This window comes from Colletotrichum gloeosporioides (assembly GCF_011800055.1).
Source record: "Colletotrichum gloeosporioides strain Lc1 chromosome Unknown consensus_101, whole genome shotgun sequence".
Classification (NCBI taxonomy): domain Eukaryota; kingdom Fungi; phylum Ascomycota; class Sordariomycetes; order Glomerellales; family Glomerellaceae; genus Colletotrichum; species Colletotrichum gloeosporioides.
In genome coordinates this window covers 86,712-105,380 of record NW_025544746.1, presented here as the reverse complement: position 1 = coordinate 105,380, position 18,669 = coordinate 86,712, and the positions used below count along the sequence as shown (strand labels likewise).

Below are 18,669 nucleotides of genomic sequence, written 5' to 3'. Positions count from 1 at the left end.
GATATGATATGGCATAGCGATATTTGGAGCGAGGATGCCAATTTTGGGCCCAGGTGTGATAATGCACTGGTTAGGGGGGCTAAGCATGAATTTTAGCATAGACCGGCACGAAGACAATTCGTCGCAATGACATTAGAACATGGCCCGTCCACTATCTTTCACTCCGTGTGCATCTGGTCCGTCGTCTTCCTCGAATGTTGAACATTTGGTGTTTTTGGAGAACCATGAATTTCTTGAAGATCAGAAGCAGCGTGAAAGGGCGCAGGCCCGGAGAAAATGTCGGTGAAGCAATCATGGCTGTGCAGCATATTAGTCTGCAACCACCTGTTGGAACCGGGGTTTGGGGAGAATCACCGTTACAGTGGAGTGCCAGCCCCTTGTCGTGTTGCCTCGCATGTCTGTTTGCACCGGCCGGAGCCATGTTCATAGTGCCGGGAAAGCTGTTAAACTTTGCAAGGATTTACAGCCCCCGCGGCCCCCGTGTAGCATTAGGCAGTTTTAGGGCCGTCGGCTAACGCCCAACGGGGAAAGATTCTCTTGAAAACCATGAAGGAGGGATTTTCGTCCATCAGCCCCCACGATTCTCTTAATGAAGCCAAGTGATGCTACGAATAGGCGAGCGAATGTCAGCTCACATCGGTTATGTGCCCGCGTCACAATGCAATTCGGATTTGTGTATTCGTACTTGGCCCCTGTTTGGTATGCTTCAATCAGTCTCTGACGACGTCTTAGGCACCAATTGTCAGAGTTTTCTTCCTGCGACTACAAGCGAGGTGAAGGATTTGGATCACCGCCCACGCCAAGCTCCAGCTCCTCAGTAACGTCTCTGCAGCCTTGGGATCACCTGATGTTGTCCATGTCGTCGGCTGCAGGACACCTCGCAGCTGGCCACCGGGGGAATGCAAGCTTGATACAATCGCTAGGACACAAATTCTACGCCGTAAAATGGGCTCGGTGAATGGGAAAGACTCCTATGATTATATCCCCTGCCACGGCACTCACAAGTTGTCATCAAATCTCATGAAACGAATTGCTGCCCTGGCTAGTGGCTATGATTTTGCCCTTCGCCAGTGTAGCTTCGTAACCCATATTACTTCGTTGGAGGGTACAAGAAGGCCTTTCCCAGTCTTGACATCTTGGCCACTCCCGTTACACGTAAGAGCGGGACGGACACTTGAATTCGGGGAACAAATGGGCGGAAGTCTCTAGTGTCAGAAGCACATCCCGACATAATTGAACGGATATATCACTCTTAAAGACAAGTCAAGCAGTAGATACGTCGCACTTTGCACCCGCGCTGGGCACTACTGGAAGGACGATATCTTTTTGTAATAAAACTTGAACAGAAGTAAATGCTTACTATTGACTAAGGTACTCATAATTCAAAAGCCCAAGCCTGGTGAAATCCTTAATGTTCAACTTTATACCTACAGACGACGACCGCTTCATAAATGATAAATCTACGTGTTCGCCTTTTCGTGATCGAAACTAAAGACCGGCAAAGACTTACTCACGCAGTTGACGTCAACCAGAAGAAAGTTTTCAGGCGGTAACCTCAAGGCTGAGGGTCTAGCTTCATGCGAAATGAGCACATATAAAAGACGAAGGAAGGCAGGACTAGATCGCCTAAAAGTTTCAACCAGTGATACTGTCGATGTGTTTTCAGCTTTCTGTGTCTGGTAAAGGGCTTATCGTTTCACATTCTACGGCGTTATCAAACGACAGCGAGGCCCACATGGACACATCATCAAATGTGAGGATGAGTACATTTTCCAATTTTGTACATGGGAAGGATTTTCGCAATCATATTTGCGTGATGGCAAGGAAATGATAGTCTTCTTTGTAGACTCCTGTTATGCATACGGTAGTAAGCGTTCGTACCTTGGGTCTTCTGGTCTACTTCTCGTGTCCTAGGTACCTATACTGAGAGATACAACTCCCCGGGAAGATTAACAGTATAACTTCCGTTCGGCGATCGACATGAAAGTATGCAAAGAGGAGTGGAAATATTAACGCCAGTAGCTAGTAAGGCTTCAGCAGTGGGTTGCATAGTTCAACGTGATTGTGGTCATCCTGTGATCATGCGTGTGGATATTTCGTAGCATTCAATTACCACAGCCCACAATAGATATCGTAGGTGCTGCAGTTTCGTGTTGATATCAAAAATAGTCGGAATAGGCCGAAACAATAAGTGTATATACACCCCCCTGGGCAGGGAAAATAGAGCGTAACCGGAAAATGCGGTGTTGATCACATACAACACACTAAAAGACTTGCTGACACCCTGAAATGGACAGTCTGGAGGGGACCAAGGCCGGCCGCACCAATGGTCACGTTAAAATAATACCTCTCACCAACCTTCTGTCAAAATTCCCGCCAGAATATCAACTGAACGGAGACAAGATGATCGGCCTCAGATTTTCCGGCGCCGGTTTGCCGACCAACCGATCGATATTGTCTGTCTCGATAAAGGGTCTTGAACGTGGCCGATGTCTCTATCTATTTGCCCCGCCTGCAGTCTGGACGCCGCATGAACGGACCCGTCCACAGTTTAGACTAAAAGCACGTGGCGTATGACAGTCTCCATATCCTTTCATCTAGCGATGTTGAAAATCGACTCCTCGATCTCTTTTTCACTTTCCCCGTCTGTGTGTTACGATCTTGCCGCTCAAAGTTGACGGGGCGCGGGCTACAGTTCCGAAGTCAACACATCACCAAGCTGAGCCGCTCCTTGTGTGCGTAGCAGACATCGCGTCTTTCAGCACAGCAGTAGTGGACAATGTAATTGCTCGGGAATGCCCATGCTCAAAAATCCCGATCAGATCTGCTTTGGAAGGCCTTCTCCGGAAGACCGCCGAGCTCATGTGCTTATGCGCATCCGACTAACGCACACGGTTTCATGGTCGACTGTTAAAGCTTCTAGAAGCCTGAGTCTTCGGTGTTAAGGAAGATACGTTCCCGTGAGCCAGACGCGGCCAGTCGGGCGTTCGCGCGCGAGGCCCACCACCACACCCACACCCGAATTTCCGGCTGTCATGCAAGGGCCCTCTGCTGCTCGCTGGCCCACAAGTCTATGCAACAACTTTTGGCAAGGCCCATAACCCCCAATTGCTGTGGACAGTAGTGGACAGTGGACTGATGAACCACACCGGGCGAGAGTGAGCCGACTCTCACAGTCTCACTCAGCAGACTCGCAGACAGAGACTAGGTCACGCCGAAGGTAGCATTCAATGACTTGTGCAGCATGCCGCAGCACCTGACGATGTCCCTTTGACAGTCCATGACGTCGTGTCCTCGAATCATGTCCTTGACAAATCGGATAACGAAGATGCTAAGCATGCGGCTTACCACCCGTAGCTTGGCGATGGACTTTCAAGCATTGCCAATCTTCGCCAAGACGGGAAGGTCGCAGCCCTTGGGGTTGGCGATACATAATCTCGGGGTGCGACTGCTACGTAGTAATTGGACAGCCTCAACCGCTCCTGCATCAAGCCTACCGCCGCCCGTTGGTCTGCATCTCGTGGCGTTTGCGGAGTAACGTGGTGAAAAGTCCCCCAAACCCCGGATTCAGTATCTTCGCCCTTTCGACCTCGGCACCAGATGCATTGACTAATGTTGAAAAATGCGCGTAGACCAATCAGAGAGTGCAATTCAAGGCCGCCTTATTCCCCTTAACCTCGCTTGGCGCCACCCGTTTCGGCCCTTTTGCCAAGCAGTCCACTAAATTCCTCGTAAACCACCCGATGTGTCCGTTATTACCACACAAAAGGATCGGCTCACTCGGCCGAGTGGAGTCCGGCACCTGTGTCGGTGTTCGATTTGTGGCGCGTCTTCGCAAAAGTTCCTGGGGCGAGCATCCAAGTCGGGCAAAACTTTTCGCTGGTGGAACAAGATATCGCCTCGAACACGTCGGAGTCGCCCGAGGGTAAGGGCATTATTAGTGATTAGTGTAGATACTAATGAGTCCCCATGCTCCCCACTGGCCAAAAGCTGCTCTTGGATCTCGTCTGGAAATTTTCTTCTTGTCTTCTTCCTCACACCGAGTCACCTCTGGTTCACCTCATGCTTCGGGTCTAACCTTTCGAATTGCGTAAAAATGGCCCAGAACCACGAGGATACCGTGGCCGAGTACGTAACATCGTCGGCTCTCTGACGCAGTACTGACTGTTTCTGAGCAGGCTCCACGAGACGTTCGGCGAGCGTGTGGCGCACGACATCGAGAAGAAGGAGCCCGTGTCTGAGAAGGATGCCGAGTCTGGCCCAACTCCTGACGGAGCCGAGCCCAACGAGTACGAGAGGGGCACCTTGCGCCGTGTGGGAGAAAGCCTCCCTGCCTCAGCATTCCTGATTGCTGTTGTTGAGCTCACGGAGCGCTTCACCTACTATGGTGCCCAGGGTCTTTTCCAGAACTACATCAGCAATGACGCCAATGGAGTCGATGGCCCGAAGGGCCTGGGCATGGGTCACCAGGCTGCGACAGGACTGAACCTGTTCTTCCAGTGGTTCTGCTATGGTACGCGGAACACTCATACGAATTTTTGAGCAAAGAAGAAGTGTTAACAAAGACTGGTCTAGTCACTCCTATCCTCGGAGCCATTATTGCTGACCAGTACCTGGGTAAGTACAAGACCATTCTGGTCTTTTGCGCCTTTTACTGGGTTGGTCTTGTCATCCTCTGGACGACATCGCTCCCAGTTGCCATGGCCAATGGCGCTGGCAAACCCGGTTACATCGTTGCGATTATCGTCATCGGTCTGGGCACTGGCGGTATCAAGTCGAACATCGCCCCCTTGATTGCCGATCAGTACCAACGTCGCGTTATGGCTGTCAGGACGGAGAAGACCGGCGAGCGAGTCATTATCGATCCAGCCGTCACGTACCAGCGCATTTACATGATCTTCTACTGGTGTATTAACCTCGGATCTCTTTCTCTGATGGCGACGCCCTTCATGGAAAAGTACAAGGGATTTTGGACGGCATACCTGATGTGCTTTTGCGTCTTCAACGTCGGCATTGCTACCCTGGTGCTGCGTCGCAAGACTTACGTCAACCGCCCGCCTCAGGGGTCTGTCATCACTGATGCCTTCAAGGCTCTTGGCTTGATGATTGCCTCCCGCAATATGGATGCCGCGAAACCGTCATGGCGTGCAGCTAATGGCAAGGACAAGCCCGTCCCATGGAACGATCACTTTGTCGACGAGCTCAAGAGAGCGCTGAGAGCTTGCAAGGTCTTTGTCTTCTACCCCATCTTCTGGGTCTGCTACGGCCAGTTCTCGACGAACTTCGTCACTCAAGCCGGGCAGATGGAGGGCCATGGAATGCCGAACGACTTCATGCAAAATTTCGACCCAATCTCCATTTTGGTCTTCACCCCAATTCTCGACAAGGTCGTCTACCCGCTCCTGCGCAAGGCTGGCATTGAGCTGAAGCCCATTATGCGTATCACGATTGGCTTTTGGCTCGGTGCTCTCTGCCTCGCATATGCAGCCATTGTTCAGCATCTTATTTACAAGGCCGGCCCGTGCTACGAGGCCCCGGGTGCCTGTCCTGAAGGGTTGAGCAATGGCGCTTCTCTGCCTAACCATGTCCATATTGCCGTACAGACCCCGGCTTATGTGTTCATTGGGTTGTCTGAAATCTTCATTTCTGTCACCGGCCTCGAATACGCTTACACTAAAGCGCCACCCAACATGAAGTCCTTTGTTCAGAGCATCTACCTCTTCACCAATGCGTTCGGCTCTGCCATCTCGGAGGCTCTAGTGTCGGTCGCAGTTGATCCCAAGTTTTTGTGGATGTATACGGGAGTTGCTTGCTTCTCCTTCGTCATTGGATTTGTGTTCTACTTCACCTTCCGCCACTATGACGCTGAGGAGGACAAAATGTATGACCTGGACCGCGACCAGCCAATTCTGACACACAACGGTGTCAAGCAGACCGAGACAGACGAGTAGATAACGCGGGCATTTGGCTTCATTCAAACGATTTCAAAACCAGTGTTGATTACAAGTTGTATGTAATGTTGATCACGATATGGTTCAGATGTATGATACACTTATGATGCCCTGGGTAAGGCGATACATATAGAATACCCCCCCTAATCAAACCAACACAAATCCCATATAAACCGTTCACCGGCTTTCATGTTACACGTAATACCCCCGGATGGGCCTGCAAAGGCCGGTGGAGATAGTTGAACATAGTAATGCTTGCCGAAAGGATGGTAATTTTGCCGGAGGTAGCATTTCGAGTAAGTGTGCCATTCCAAGCACGGCGTGAGTTATGTACTTGGTGATGAATAAGTGGGGTTTGGGAGAGGACGCATGTCATTCCCAGGGCATGATTCTCTTAGGTGTGCGATTCACAGGCTGAAGTTGCTTCTTTGATTTGCTGGAGCTCGAACTCCATACCGGGTCCCAAAGATGTGTGTGGAGAAAGGCCAAGAGCGAAAGGGCGGACGACCCCTGTATGTAATGCATTCCGTCTCGAGTTCCCTTCCCTGACAGCCTGAAGTAACCTTTTTGCTGAATTTTGTGAACTATGACTATTATAGCATGGATCGTGGGAGGATCTTGGCACTCTGTACTGGTTCCCGTTCGTCATTCATCGAACTCAAGCAACGATTCGAGATCATCCAAGTATAAATTAGCCGCAAACTGCTTATTTTCAAAATCTGTCAAAATCATCACTATCCTTCAACCGTTTGTCAACAACTTCGTGCGGCCCTGAAGCCGACGCCATGCCCACTATTCCTGCTCGTTCATTCGCCATCCAGCATCTGCAAGCTGGACAGGCCATCAAAATTGTCAACACCACGGGCGGGCAAGTTATCGACACCTGGGCATTTTCAACCTCAACCAATGAACCGTTTCCAACTTATTTGTCCATGACACATACTCGCTCAACTCACCATAAACTCCTCCCGTCTATGAACGAATCTTTCCTCGACAACCGACAACAACCTATCTTGACAATAAGGGAAGATACTTCCTGCGGAATGCACGATGTTTTGTTTGCAGCCTGCTCTCCTGAGCGATACGTACAGCTTGGAGTCCCATGGGATCACGACAATTGCGCGAAAAATCTGTATGAGGCAGTTCAGTCGATAAAGAGCCCCTGGCGCGAGGAGACAGTCAGATTTCTAGCTCATGGATGGATGCCTGATCCATTGAATGTCTTCATGAATGTCCGCATCCATGGCAATTCATTGCAGTGTCTAGACCCGCAGGGCCAACCCGGAGAACACATGGTGCTGCGGGCCAAACAGGACTGTGTGATCATTATGAGCGCTTGCCCAATGGATGTGAGCAAGTGCAATGGAGGCGAACCTACAACGGCGGATTTTGATGTGCTTCAAGAATGAAGGGATATTAAGTCTGTAAAGTGAACTTCTTACCAAAGCGAATTGTTACTAAGGCAAATGATATTTTCTGCGAAAGAAAAAGTTAGAAGGGAAGAAAAATCATTCTCTAAAACCCAGATCTTGTACTTTGAATGAAGTTATGCAATAGTTGCTATGTTTATAATCCTAAATTTATTGGTTTTAGTTTTAGCTTGAGCAAACATGCAATGAGATTGCGCTGATTGAGAAAATCTGTCAGGTTATGTTTAACCCTAAGTCGTCCCTAATTGGGTCTTCGACTACCTAGGTTGGCGTGACCATCCCAGACCCCTATGCAGCATGCCGCCGTCAAGTGGAACGCGAGAGTTCTTGGCTTCAACCTGATTAATAAGATCATTCACATTGATCGATCGGAGAATGCGGATGATGCCATCTTCAGCATCTACCCTGATTCTCTTGACGAAGTCAAACTAGCTAAATCCTTAACAGTCAATAGCAGTTTCCGTGCTCATCCAGCTGTAAAATGCGCCGAGGTCGAAGTTCGAGCGCAGGAATTTTCCCACATCTGCCTGACTGATGAGAACGCATGTCGGCCGGCTGATCGAACTGAGAATAAGGGCGGAAGACGAATCATTCCGAAGGTCGGTCCGCCAGGAAAAGGATCAATTCAATCTGTGCATTTGGCAAATCTGTTGTGACCTGCATGTGTCGTTCAAGTCTTGGATATTAGTTTTGAAACGATAGGGGTTGTCTCAGTGCCATATCAGTATCACGTTAGCATGCGCAGCCATGTGAAATATCCATTAGATCCCATCAAATGGAGCATTCTTAGGGTATCAAGGGACATCTGAAAGTCATATCAATAGCGACTCCCATGCATATATTTACATCCCTAGCCTACAACTTACAGGAATCAAAGCGCGTAATCCTAACGGCAGCCGCCTAGGTTTGCGCCCCGCTTTTTTGCAAAGCGGACGGCTAGGTAGGGATGGTAGTCTTGGTTTCCTCTCCTGCAGAACGGAAGTGCCTGTAAGGCTCAAGGGTCTATTGAGATATGCTGGCATTGGCCAGCCCGGATGTAGATGGGGGCCCGTAAGCGGCCGAACTACAGCCGGAGCGGGAGCCGGAGCCCCCGGCTCCGCTTACACCTCTGTGCCTGCGCCATGAGTGGAGACTGGCCCTCCTCTCCGTGAGCCTACCCCGAGCCTCTTAGAGGATCCATGCCCCACGGCAATCTTCACATCAAGAGTAGTCGTGGTAGGTGATGTTATTCCGCCCATCCTGTTCTGTACGCAAGCTAAATGTTTCTGAAGTTCCTGTGTCCCAATTGTCGCTGGTTACTTATTGTATAAAGCAAACTCAGCAGATCAACTGAAGCCAGCTCAAGATGACTATGAGTCTGATTACGCGCTAGTATCATAGACGATGAACTACTGCGTGAATAAGTATTAGGCTTAATCTAATCTCTAGTGGGAATACCTAGTAGATTATAGGATTGTCCACGCAATACAATGCGTGTTCGAGGCTGTTGATTTCGAGCCGAGAAAGAAAGAAACATGCTTTCCCCTAGAATTTATGTTACTGCATGCATGACTCCCTCCTCATAATCACACTTACTTCCGCGGTTTCTCGCTTGCCGCTCCGAACTACACTCTTCATGTATCCCTTCCAAATATCACTCGTCTCTGGCCCCAAAGAGGAAATGTTGCCGAACGGCTCGTGTATCGCGTGCCCAAATGAGCTCAAAGCCTAGGACCTGTGATGGGATAAGAACAGCCTTGGCTGAACTCTTGCTTTAGCTATTGCTACTTAAATACCTCTATGGGGGAACGGACTAACGCCTTATCGACGGTTGTTTGAATCTGCGCGACTTGATCTAGAATCTCACTCGCCGCTTCTCACGCGTCTGCTGCGACCACAGGCGTCAAATATTGACGACAAGAAAGCAGGTAGAGCGAACAGTCTTGATGGTGTTGCGTTATCGTTTCCGGCATCAAAAGAAAGAAGATATTTCAAATAAAAATTTGCCCTAACACATGAACATGGGGATGTGTGGGTCATGCATTTTTATTGTCTCTAAATATCGCCCTTTCCTCCACACGGACATTAATCTGCCGAGGGTTTTCGCGCCTCTTGACCAAATCTCAGCATCCGACGTCGGCCTGGCTAACCCTACATTGCTTTTACAACCCCTAGGCACGATGTGCGGTCTCTTGACTGGCGTAAGCTGAAACCCAAGGAACAGCCTCACAGCAAGTGCCATCGCGACGTGTATGGCCAGAAACCTCCCGGGGCAGAGCGACCCGAACACCCCAAATGCGCGCAATTTCCTCGTACGCCCTTCATCCACCTGTCCCACGGCGTCTGGGAACCTTCGTGGGTTGAATACCTCTGAGTCTTCGACCCAGACGGCCCGGTCAAAGGGGCGCAGTCGCAGCGGCGTCAGAACGAATGCGCCACGCTTCAGAGTGTCCTCGCTCGCGACATTTGCGTCGCCCTCATCGTGAAGGTGCCGGCCCAGGGTGAAGATGCCGTAGAAGCAGAGAACCTCGTATCACGTGGCCTGCAGAAGCCAGGACTCATCCGAGACGCGGTAGAGATCGGTTTCCCCGCCACTTCTCTCCACGAAGCTCTCGGCCTCCTTGCGGATGGAGGTGGCGAGATAGCTGTTACCCTCGAGGAGGTGATTAAGTATCCAGTTCACAGCGGCGGTGATATTGGGGCCTAGGCCGGAGATTAGGAGGAGCTGGTGGTCGTTCCATGTATTTGGCCTGGCGCCGTGGCATTAGCAGAGGTTCCTGACACAGCGAGGAAATCAGTGGTATCGCCGGATTCCGTCTGGCTCCCTGGAATCAAGGCTTGGAGGCGTTCGCGGACGAACTCACAAGCGGTAAGCGCCTTCTTATCGATCATAAATTCAAAGGGGTTACTCAAGGCTGGCATGTCACAGAGGAACACATTATGTGCTATGAAGCTGTTAAAACTAAAATTTATGTTTCTTGTTGGGATTAACTAAGTCTTACCACAGGTGAGGGATGAAGTGAGCTTCACCAACTAGGTCAGCGTTATCTCCAAGCAACTTACCAGTAGAACTCATAACACAGTTGAACACCCAATTCTCCAAGAGGAAGCTCTCATCATCTCCCAAGAGGAGGCTGGTTAGAATCTTAGCGACTATACAGAGAACTAGCACAAGCAATAAAACCAATTTACTCCCATGCCGTTCTATATATATCCGTCTATCTCTATGAGATGCAGCCAGAGCTTGGGCACGGGATGAATTCGCCCCGGAAGAGGCGCGAAAGTTTTGGTCCAAATACCCTGCTCTGCAGCGGGCAGTCTGCGTGAATCCCAGGCGAGGTTCAGGCTTCGGCCAAAGACCCCAAGAGCCAGCGGCCCGAGGCTCAGGCCCTTGATGTGCGATACCTGGGCTGTGACCTCGGGTTTACAAGTACACGCCCAGGTAGAGAATCTCAATCCTAATGACAGTCAATGAGGACGCGAAAGCTACCAACATTTGCTAAGCGGCTTGTCGATCAAATTGAGTGAGGCAGGAATTAACCTTACCAGATGTCTACGAAGCTATCATGACCACGCCTTAGGTACCCGAACAGCTGGCCGACAGGGAATCCTTGATTGGATGGACGGGGGATGCTTCAGGTGTGCAGCCTCCGCGTCTGGACTATCCAAGGAAGCCTTATGAGTGATGATTACGGCGGTGTAGTCTAGCGGAGAGCAAAACGAGAACATAACAAACACAAGAATTGGGAAAGGCCTGTAGGCTTAGTACATGGTTTTCAGCGTCTCCTGTGCTTGTCTTTATCGGATATTGGCCCCTCGGATGGCAGGAAGAACCGCTGTTTGTTATGTCAAGTAGATTGTCAAACAGCTATACCATTCAAAATGTCCAAACACAATAGCGGAGATGTTTGATGGCAGGGGCTCGCAGCCCATACTGAGTAGCCTGAAGAATATCAAGCACCCGATATCATCTTCTCTAGATAGTACTTCATTCCCAATTAGGGCGTCTGCTGATAAGACTTCTAATAACCTACAACATGACTTACGAGTGCGTACAGTTTTATCATTTGATACGTATCAAGGATTCCTACAATCCAGATTCCACGGTGAGATTCATCTCAGAGTCTGCCAGCCCATCCTCCTAAGCGTCATGGGACCAAGCTAACCTGAGCCGAATTAGCAAGGTGGAGATGAAGGCCGCTTCTCTGTCAACTTAGTAGAGACACAGAACTTTAAGCTGAAAGCTGGCCTCAAGCAAAAGTTGTTATTAAGTCTGTTTTAGACATACAAACTGCAAACGACGTAGAAATGCAAGGGATTCATCGACTAAGCTAGAATTAAGACTTGGGCAGTATCAGAATTTCTGTTCACCTTGGTCTACCCCGCCAGGTTCCAGGCCGCTGGGGTTTACCGCCCAATGTGGAAATATCGTGGCTTGCAAGCTGAAGCGTCCCGCAACGGAACCTCGCACGCACCATCACCCTTGACCGCCTGCTGATTGACAAGTCTAAGTATTCATTTAATAGTGTTTCATCTTGATTAAGAAGGACACCGTGAAAAGTTAAACATGATGCAAGGCATAAACAGTAGCACCTGTGCATCATTATTTCCACCTTCTGATCATCTTGCCCAGCCAGTTACAGCGTGGAGTTTTCCGCCCTCATAACTGCCTCTTCTATTCTTTCCGGAGTCTCCGAACATGATCTTTCTCGACGCAGCGTTGGCGGTAGAGCGAGCTATACTCCCCCCCTGAGCACCAGGCTGGCAGACTGCTCCTTCCTGAACAGGGTGACAGTCCCCCTTCGCCCGTATAAGTCAGATCAGTAAAAGCTATTTCAGCTTGGATTTCATGGCTGACAATAGCCCGGCTTGAGCACCGACGTTGTCATTGAGATGGTCACGTCCGGGACCACCTCCGTGCCGCTTTTTTTCAGCAGCGGCGATAAGCGCAGTGTTAAGGCGGAAGCGTAACCCAATGGAGGCGCCATGATAGTCTCATCGTCCGACTTGCTCACATATGCGACGTATTGCCCTAACGCCGCGAAATGCTTCAGCGCCTGCGTTTACGCGGAGGTTACGCCAGTGCCTACGACTGCCCTGACGCTGACGGCGACCTTGACTACTGCGAAGGTGGTGGAGACGTGTTACGCTCGTCATAACCTCCGGCGGGTGTTGGAGGTCATAAGCGCGTGGTTCGACACTGGGCTCACGTGGCGAGATTCAGATCCGAGCCGGCAGGGTTCTACACCAACATGGTATATAGATCACAAACGCTGTTTAACCCGACAAATGTATTTTCGTTCGCATGTTCCACTCAGAAAGGATTGAGATCACGCAGAATGAACTGACCAGGGTTGGTAAATTCTCCCCAGAGTGATTGAAAGGCTTGGCCTATTTCATTTGCACTGAAGCCGATTTGGCGCAGCATGCTGTTCATCTGATCGGCACTACAGCCGAATGCGCTAGTCAGGGCGGAGGCTATTCGCGCAGCATCGTTGCCAAGCAAACTTTCGAGTATCAAAGCCATCTGTTCACCAGTGCACCCGATCTGCTACACAACGAGTCTAGCAAACCAGTTCAAAGCCGCACGATCTCGAGATGTTTTCAAGCTATGCCTTCCTCGCTCTCAATCTGTTCAATGCTTAGGCTCCACTTAGCCTGCAGTTGCTCATCCAAGGTATTTGCAAAGACGTCTTTGCTCCACCACTCGCCCCATGAAGTCAAAAATATCTGGGCATCGTCTGGCGGGAAATGCGAGATCGTGAAGGCCCGCAAAAGATTCGATGCGCCTGCCTCGAGATGTAAGTTCTTCCAGCCATAACAAAACACTAACATGCAAAGAGAACAAGACCACTCACCTTCGGGCACGCTCTTTGCATCGGGCATATCCATCGTCAACTTGAAAGAGCTGTGTCTGCCAATTCCAGTTCCAGGGATGAGCCCAGGACTCACAGCAACTACCGTGGCGGACCCTTTCAGCTGACGTCGCCACCAGTGAGCATTCAGCAGCTGCACAAACTTGGTCTCGCAATAAATCGTCGTGTCTTTGGTCCCGGCGCCCCCAAGCAAATCTTTATCTAAGACGCCTGCGTGGTTTGGTTAGTGGGGAGTGAAGTTCGGGCGGTCAGGAAACACACCAATATCGGGAACGTTGCGAACCGCTCCGGAGCTAACAAAAATGATGCGCGATTGCGACTCGACGAGCTTGTCCCTGAGCAGGTGGAGGAGATAGTGCTGCGCTGAATTGTAAATGATGTTAGCTCGAATTCTAGTAGCTCTAGGGACTCCTAAGGAAGAGGGGACGTACAAAGATGATTCACAATATACGATTCGCACCAATTAGACCCAAAAGGCCCCTTCGCCTCGGCGCCCTTATTTTGCGCCGCACTTAGGAATAGGTAGTCCAGCTTGTCCTGGCCGAGGGAGTCCAACGTCTCCTGTGCGAATGATCGAACCGTCTTGAGGTTCGACAGCTCGAGCGGCACCACCTTGAGACTGTGTCGCGAGCTGTCAAAGTGCAGTCCATCGTATGCTGCCTTTGCCGCTGAGGTATTGCGCGCGCCGAGAATGAACTTGTATGGCTGTGTTTGTGCCAGGAGCTGCTTGATGGCCTCGAAGCCCTACAACCGATTAGCTCGCCGAAAGGTTAACAGAGTAGTAGAGGCGTACTAGGCCTGAAGTGGCGCCGGTGGCCACAATTGTTTTGATGGTCGAAGCCATAATGTCCTGCCGTAAGGATGAAGGATGAGTTCCTCAGCCGCAAGGTAGAGATGGATTTATGTCAGGTTCCATTGGCCTCTAGGTTTGTCAGCACGGGTTCCATCCACAGTGGTCGCGGAATAGGTCACTCAAACCGTCATCAGCTAAGATAGCTTTCTTCACAAACCCCGCTTCACGACTGCTGACGTCAGCTTAAATCGAGCGATCGGTAGGCCGCTAGCTAAGCTACTATCAAATCCGCAAAGGGGTAGCACGCTTGCTCAGTATTGCGCCCCTCTGCGTATGAGTTGGATTAAATTGCGAGTGTAAGTACCGGTCTGCTGCATGTCTGGCGCGTTACTCAGTGGTGCTATGTCAAAAGCACTTTGGAAACCTAAAGCTTTCTCCTCGGCGCGGAAGCGGCCTTCAAAATAGTTGCTGCCTGTCCACCCCATTGGCTGAATGCATTTTACCAGACCCTGGCTACCAAATCAACTGCCGTGAGGATGTCTTCTTCAACCTTGCCTGCGCACGAGCCCGCCGTAATCAGCAGGTCGCCGAGCAGTTGCCCGGCATTTCGCTCGATATTATTGACGAAGGACGATAGACGATGGACAACAGAAGATCGCTTACGGTTTGAACCTGTACAGCCGGGGTGAAATCACTGAAGTTACGACCTTATTGATCCAAGCTGGCCCAAACTCAAAGCACGGCGTCCGACGAGCTCGTACTGAGTGCGAAGTGCGCATCGACTGATGCCTGCAAGGAAACGGAACCTAGTCTAACACTACCGCGCGAGGGTAGCGATATAGAGCCATAAATACCGTGCTGAAACGTGGCGCTCAAGTTGTGAAAATCGGATAATGTGCAACTCACGCTCGAGGTCAGAAGGCCCCCAAAGCCTACGTCGAACACAACGCCGCTCGAGTTCATATCAGCATCCAGGTGCAGACTTGCTGCCTCGAATAAACTCACAGCGCCGTTGAGATGCGGGAGGGCTAGGCCAAACTCCAGCACGAGCTGCTTTAGCGGATGTCACTTTCAAGTCAGCCTTATGCAGATGCTGCTCTTTTCTGTCGTTGCCAGAGAGTTGATCGGCATCACATTCTTCACCCAGAATGTCTGAGGTGATAATGCTGGTCGTTCAACTAGGTCCAGTTCCTCTGATTGAATGAATGTCTATGCTTCATCCCAGATGTTGGCGGCACCGTGTCCGTGATGCTCTGGAGTCGCTGTCGATTTGACATTCTTAAGCTCCTGGCCTCTGGGCTCGCTTGTGGTTCTGGCGACGCTACGCCTGACTGAGAAGCTTGACTTGGAAATTGTTAATGTTTTGCAAGAAGAATCCCAAGCGATCGCGAATCCCAACTTGTACGTTGTCTTATTCATCGGGTTTTACAGACAACCTCACACTACAGGGGCTGCACGGGATTAGTGAGGGTGCAACCGTAAACAAGTTGATGGCTGAGGTTTGCTGCCTATATCGTCTCGTCACAACGGTGTGGTTGGCTGAAGCTACTAGCGTAGTTAAGATAGTACTTGTCTAGGCCTTGATCTGCGCTATCAGACAGCAAAGCCCGGGCCTCTGCGTTTGGTAGCATCGATGCATAGCTGGAGGGCCTTCCGACTGGGGCCTGAGGATAGTTGTATTTTGGCTATGGACCTCAAGTTCAAGAAATGTGATAGGTAGGATCGTATCGAATACCAAACCAGCTTCAAATCAAAATGACATCCGTGTCATCAACCTGTCGGAAGATTCGAGCAGCAGTACTACACGTTGTAAAAGTTCCGACGCGGGTGAAAGATCCGTCGGTATTCTTTTGCAGAACCAACCCGTCGACCATCTCATATCTAAAACGCATCGCCATCAGATCGATATCGCGGACCGTCCCCTCAAAGCTTCTGACGTCAAAGAAGAGCTGAATAGAGGCGTCTACGTCGCCATCACCAAGCGGGTTCGGCGAAACCCGCCACTGGCTTAGCCACTTTGAGTCCAGAATGCCCAGGCCCCGGATGGTAGGCCTGAGGCCCATGGCCAGCAAGGTGCGTGGCACGACGCCAACCCACTCTACCCATGTGGCATGTATTAGAGGCGCCCTCATCAGCAGGCGGATATCGTAAGCAGAGACAACTTCGGCGTCGAGGAACTGCGAGAGGAGCTCATCACCATGTTGGAGTTCGCACTGTTCGATGTAAACAGGGCCCTCGAGCGATATCCAGGACCAGGAGGGGCCCCGCCTAGGAGACGGTCTGTAGCAGCGGTTTGGCGGTGGTGAAAAATTGAATTCTTTTTGGGTGCTCCAGAGAAGATTGAGGGGTAGAAGATGCTGCCATATACCTCCCCAATACTGACCGAGGTATGGACGAAAGGCGTCTAGTGCACCTGCTATGGCAATAGGTCGGTCCGTATCCTTGGTCAACGACATGCGCGAGTAGATCTCGACGATGCCGTACCAGTACATGGATGGCGACCCCGAACCGTTGTAAGCCTCGAGGATTACTTTACTGTTACCGCGGTGGCCGGGAGTCTGGAGTGCTTGTTGGTTTCTGGCTTCCCATTCTTTCATCTCCTTCGCCATGAGACTGAGGCTCGAGAGGCTGTTCAACAATCCCAAAAGGCTATGGGACGGGTGAGTATATCGCCAATGATGTTGGCGCGGGAGCCCCTCGGGGAACTCTTCTGACGCCTTGGTTTCGTCGCATCGCCAGAAAAGCTGTTCCCTGCCGCAGTCGAGAGTCCTCCGTGCTAACATAGATTCTTGGAGCACCCAGGCGCGGGAGTACAACCGATTGGATTGGCCCTGGGAGTAGGTTCCTAGGTATAAGTCGTTCAATCGTTCAGAGTACCGGGGCAGGCGTTCCAGCTGTATGGTCCGGTGATTTCGAGGATATAGGCAGCCTTCGCAGCTATCAGACGCGTCAGAAGCAGCGATGTTGCAGGTGGCGTTCTTGTAGATGCTGCCCATCATTGCCGACTCAATCAGCCAGTCTTCGGAGGAGTCTTGTAGGATACAGAGACTATCGATCCAGAGGTACTCGGTACCAAGATACCTAGCGATACGGATAGCGTCCTTGAAAGTCTGAGGGAGGGAGTTCCAAGGGATGCTGCGTCGAAGTGCGTGTTGGTTGCTCTGCTGGAGCTGTATGAACTGTGCGTTTCCCCAGCAATGACTCAGCGTCATGTAGGAGAATGCTTCCGGATAATCTTTTGATGTGTGGAGGCGGACGTGGTGGCCGGCACTGAGGTGTAATAATCGCGAAGGACGGAAGTGAACATTGGTGTTGGCACAGCAAGACTGGTGGTGTTGCATGCATGTCGAGAGCCATTCTTTGGCTAGCTTGAGACTAGTGTCAGATCCCGTGTGGTCCTCCAGGGGTCGTGGGAGGAAAGGAAGGCTCAGTTGACACTCCGTCACGTCCATAATACTGAACGCACATACTTTGTAGTACGATCCAGATCGGATCATTATACAACAACCGTAGGAAACCTCCCAAGTGGTCATGCGTCCTAAAATGTAAGCGTAACTCAAGAGATTCGTCTGGCGGGTGGTCAAACTGCGCCAGATTGTTGCGCAGATACGACAGCCTTCGGTAGCTGATTTACGCAGCGATTCATTAGTCAAGTGGTGTGTGAATGGGGCCCTAGATGTGGGAGCACCAGACCTCCATATGACTAAGATGGTCTTGTGACAAACTTGGCAGAATGGTTTGATCGGAATTGTGGGAGAGGGCGGCAATGGGATGGGGTCGACAACGTATTCAGGGGTGTGCCGAATGAGCAGAAAGCTCAATACGATGGCAGCACTCAAAGGGGGGAGTATGACGAAGGAGTACCAGTAAGGCGAAGTCTTAATGGTGGCTTGCCACATAAGAAAGGAGGCGAGGACAAATCGAGGTTTGTTGTGAACTCCAGTGAAGATGGTACGGGTTATTTGCGGATCGAATAGTAAGCCAGCAGTCGTTATAGCGCAGACGGACGCTGTGGAGTCGATACTAAGAAGCGGAAACACCAGGGTCCCAAGTCGCATAACTCTGACATCGATCCACAGAAGCTGTGCAAAAAGGAAGCCGGCGAACCCTAACGCCGTGAATGGCGAAGCAGCTAGGTACACTGCTACTGGAGACGGTGCCCATTTTCGTAATAAGGAATGCAGGGAACGGGATCCGCGGAGAAGACCCCACCAGGGTAACAAATTGATGAGAGTGGCCAACTCGAGCCTAACGTCAGCGTCAGCCTCCCCAGAATGCCTCGCGGCTCTCGTCTGGAACCATGCCCACATGCGAGCGAGCAGCAACAACTGGAAACCCAGCACGATTGTGTTGCCAGCGAGCCAGGATATTTCATTGAAGGCTAAAGAGCCTGATGATATAATGTGTGATGGTCCAGCGGTTGCGTCGAATTGAAATGCACACAGGCCGTGGTAGTAGATAGATAGAAGGGCCCATTGCACACAAGCCTGCCAAAGCTGGTCGAGCGCAAGCCCTGAGAGTGACCAATGATGCATATTCACTATAAGGTAGGTTTTCCTGTGATGAATGGTTTAAGGGTAAGAAGAGGCTATTGTTGTGATGCCCTTAAGTATCTGAGGCAGCCTTGCGCCTGGAGAAAA

The 18,669-nt window shown here is 50.8% G+C and overlaps 4 protein-coding genes across 4 annotated transcripts; 2 read left to right on the top strand and 2 right to left on the bottom strand.

Annotated features, from left to right (window-relative positions):
- Window positions 1-4,096: 4,096 nt before the first annotated feature.
- GCG54_00010490 (Peptide transporter PTR2) lies at window positions 4,097-5,951 on the top strand (the record flags this gene model as incomplete). The annotated part of the gene is made up of 3 exons (XM_045410413.1): window positions 4,097-4,128; window positions 4,179-4,513; window positions 4,576-5,951. The coding sequence occupies 3 exons, from the start codon at window positions 4,097-4,099 to the stop codon at window positions 5,949-5,951; spliced, it is 1,743 nt and encodes a 580-aa protein (XP_045257304.1).
- A 785-nt stretch (window positions 5,952-6,736) lies between these two features.
- On the top strand, window positions 6,737-7,360 carry GCG54_00010489 (uncharacterized protein; the record flags this gene model as incomplete). The annotated part of the gene is made up of 1 exon (XM_045410412.1): window positions 6,737-7,360. The coding sequence occupies one exon, from the start codon at window positions 6,737-6,739 to the stop codon at window positions 7,358-7,360; it is 624 nt and encodes a 207-aa protein (XP_045257303.1).
- Window positions 7,361-12,964: 5,604 nt separating this feature from the next.
- Window positions 12,965-14,080, bottom strand: GCG54_00010488 (Short-chain dehydrogenase sdnK; the record flags this gene model as incomplete). Its single annotated transcript, XM_045410411.1, has 5 exons — window positions 12,965-13,149; window positions 13,219-13,446; window positions 13,498-13,620; window positions 13,668-13,980; window positions 14,030-14,080. The coding sequence occupies 5 exons, from the start codon at window positions 14,078-14,080 to the stop codon at window positions 12,965-12,967; spliced, it is 900 nt and encodes a 299-aa protein (XP_045257302.1).
- A 1,694-nt stretch (window positions 14,081-15,774) lies between these two features.
- On the bottom strand, window positions 15,775-17,928 carry GCG54_00010487 (uncharacterized protein; the record flags this gene model as incomplete). Its single annotated transcript, XM_045410410.1, has 1 exon — window positions 15,775-17,928. One exon carries the CDS (start codon window positions 17,926-17,928, stop codon window positions 15,775-15,777), a length of 2,154 nt encoding a protein of 717 aa, XP_045257301.1.
- Between the last annotated feature and the right edge of the window lie 741 nt (window positions 17,929-18,669).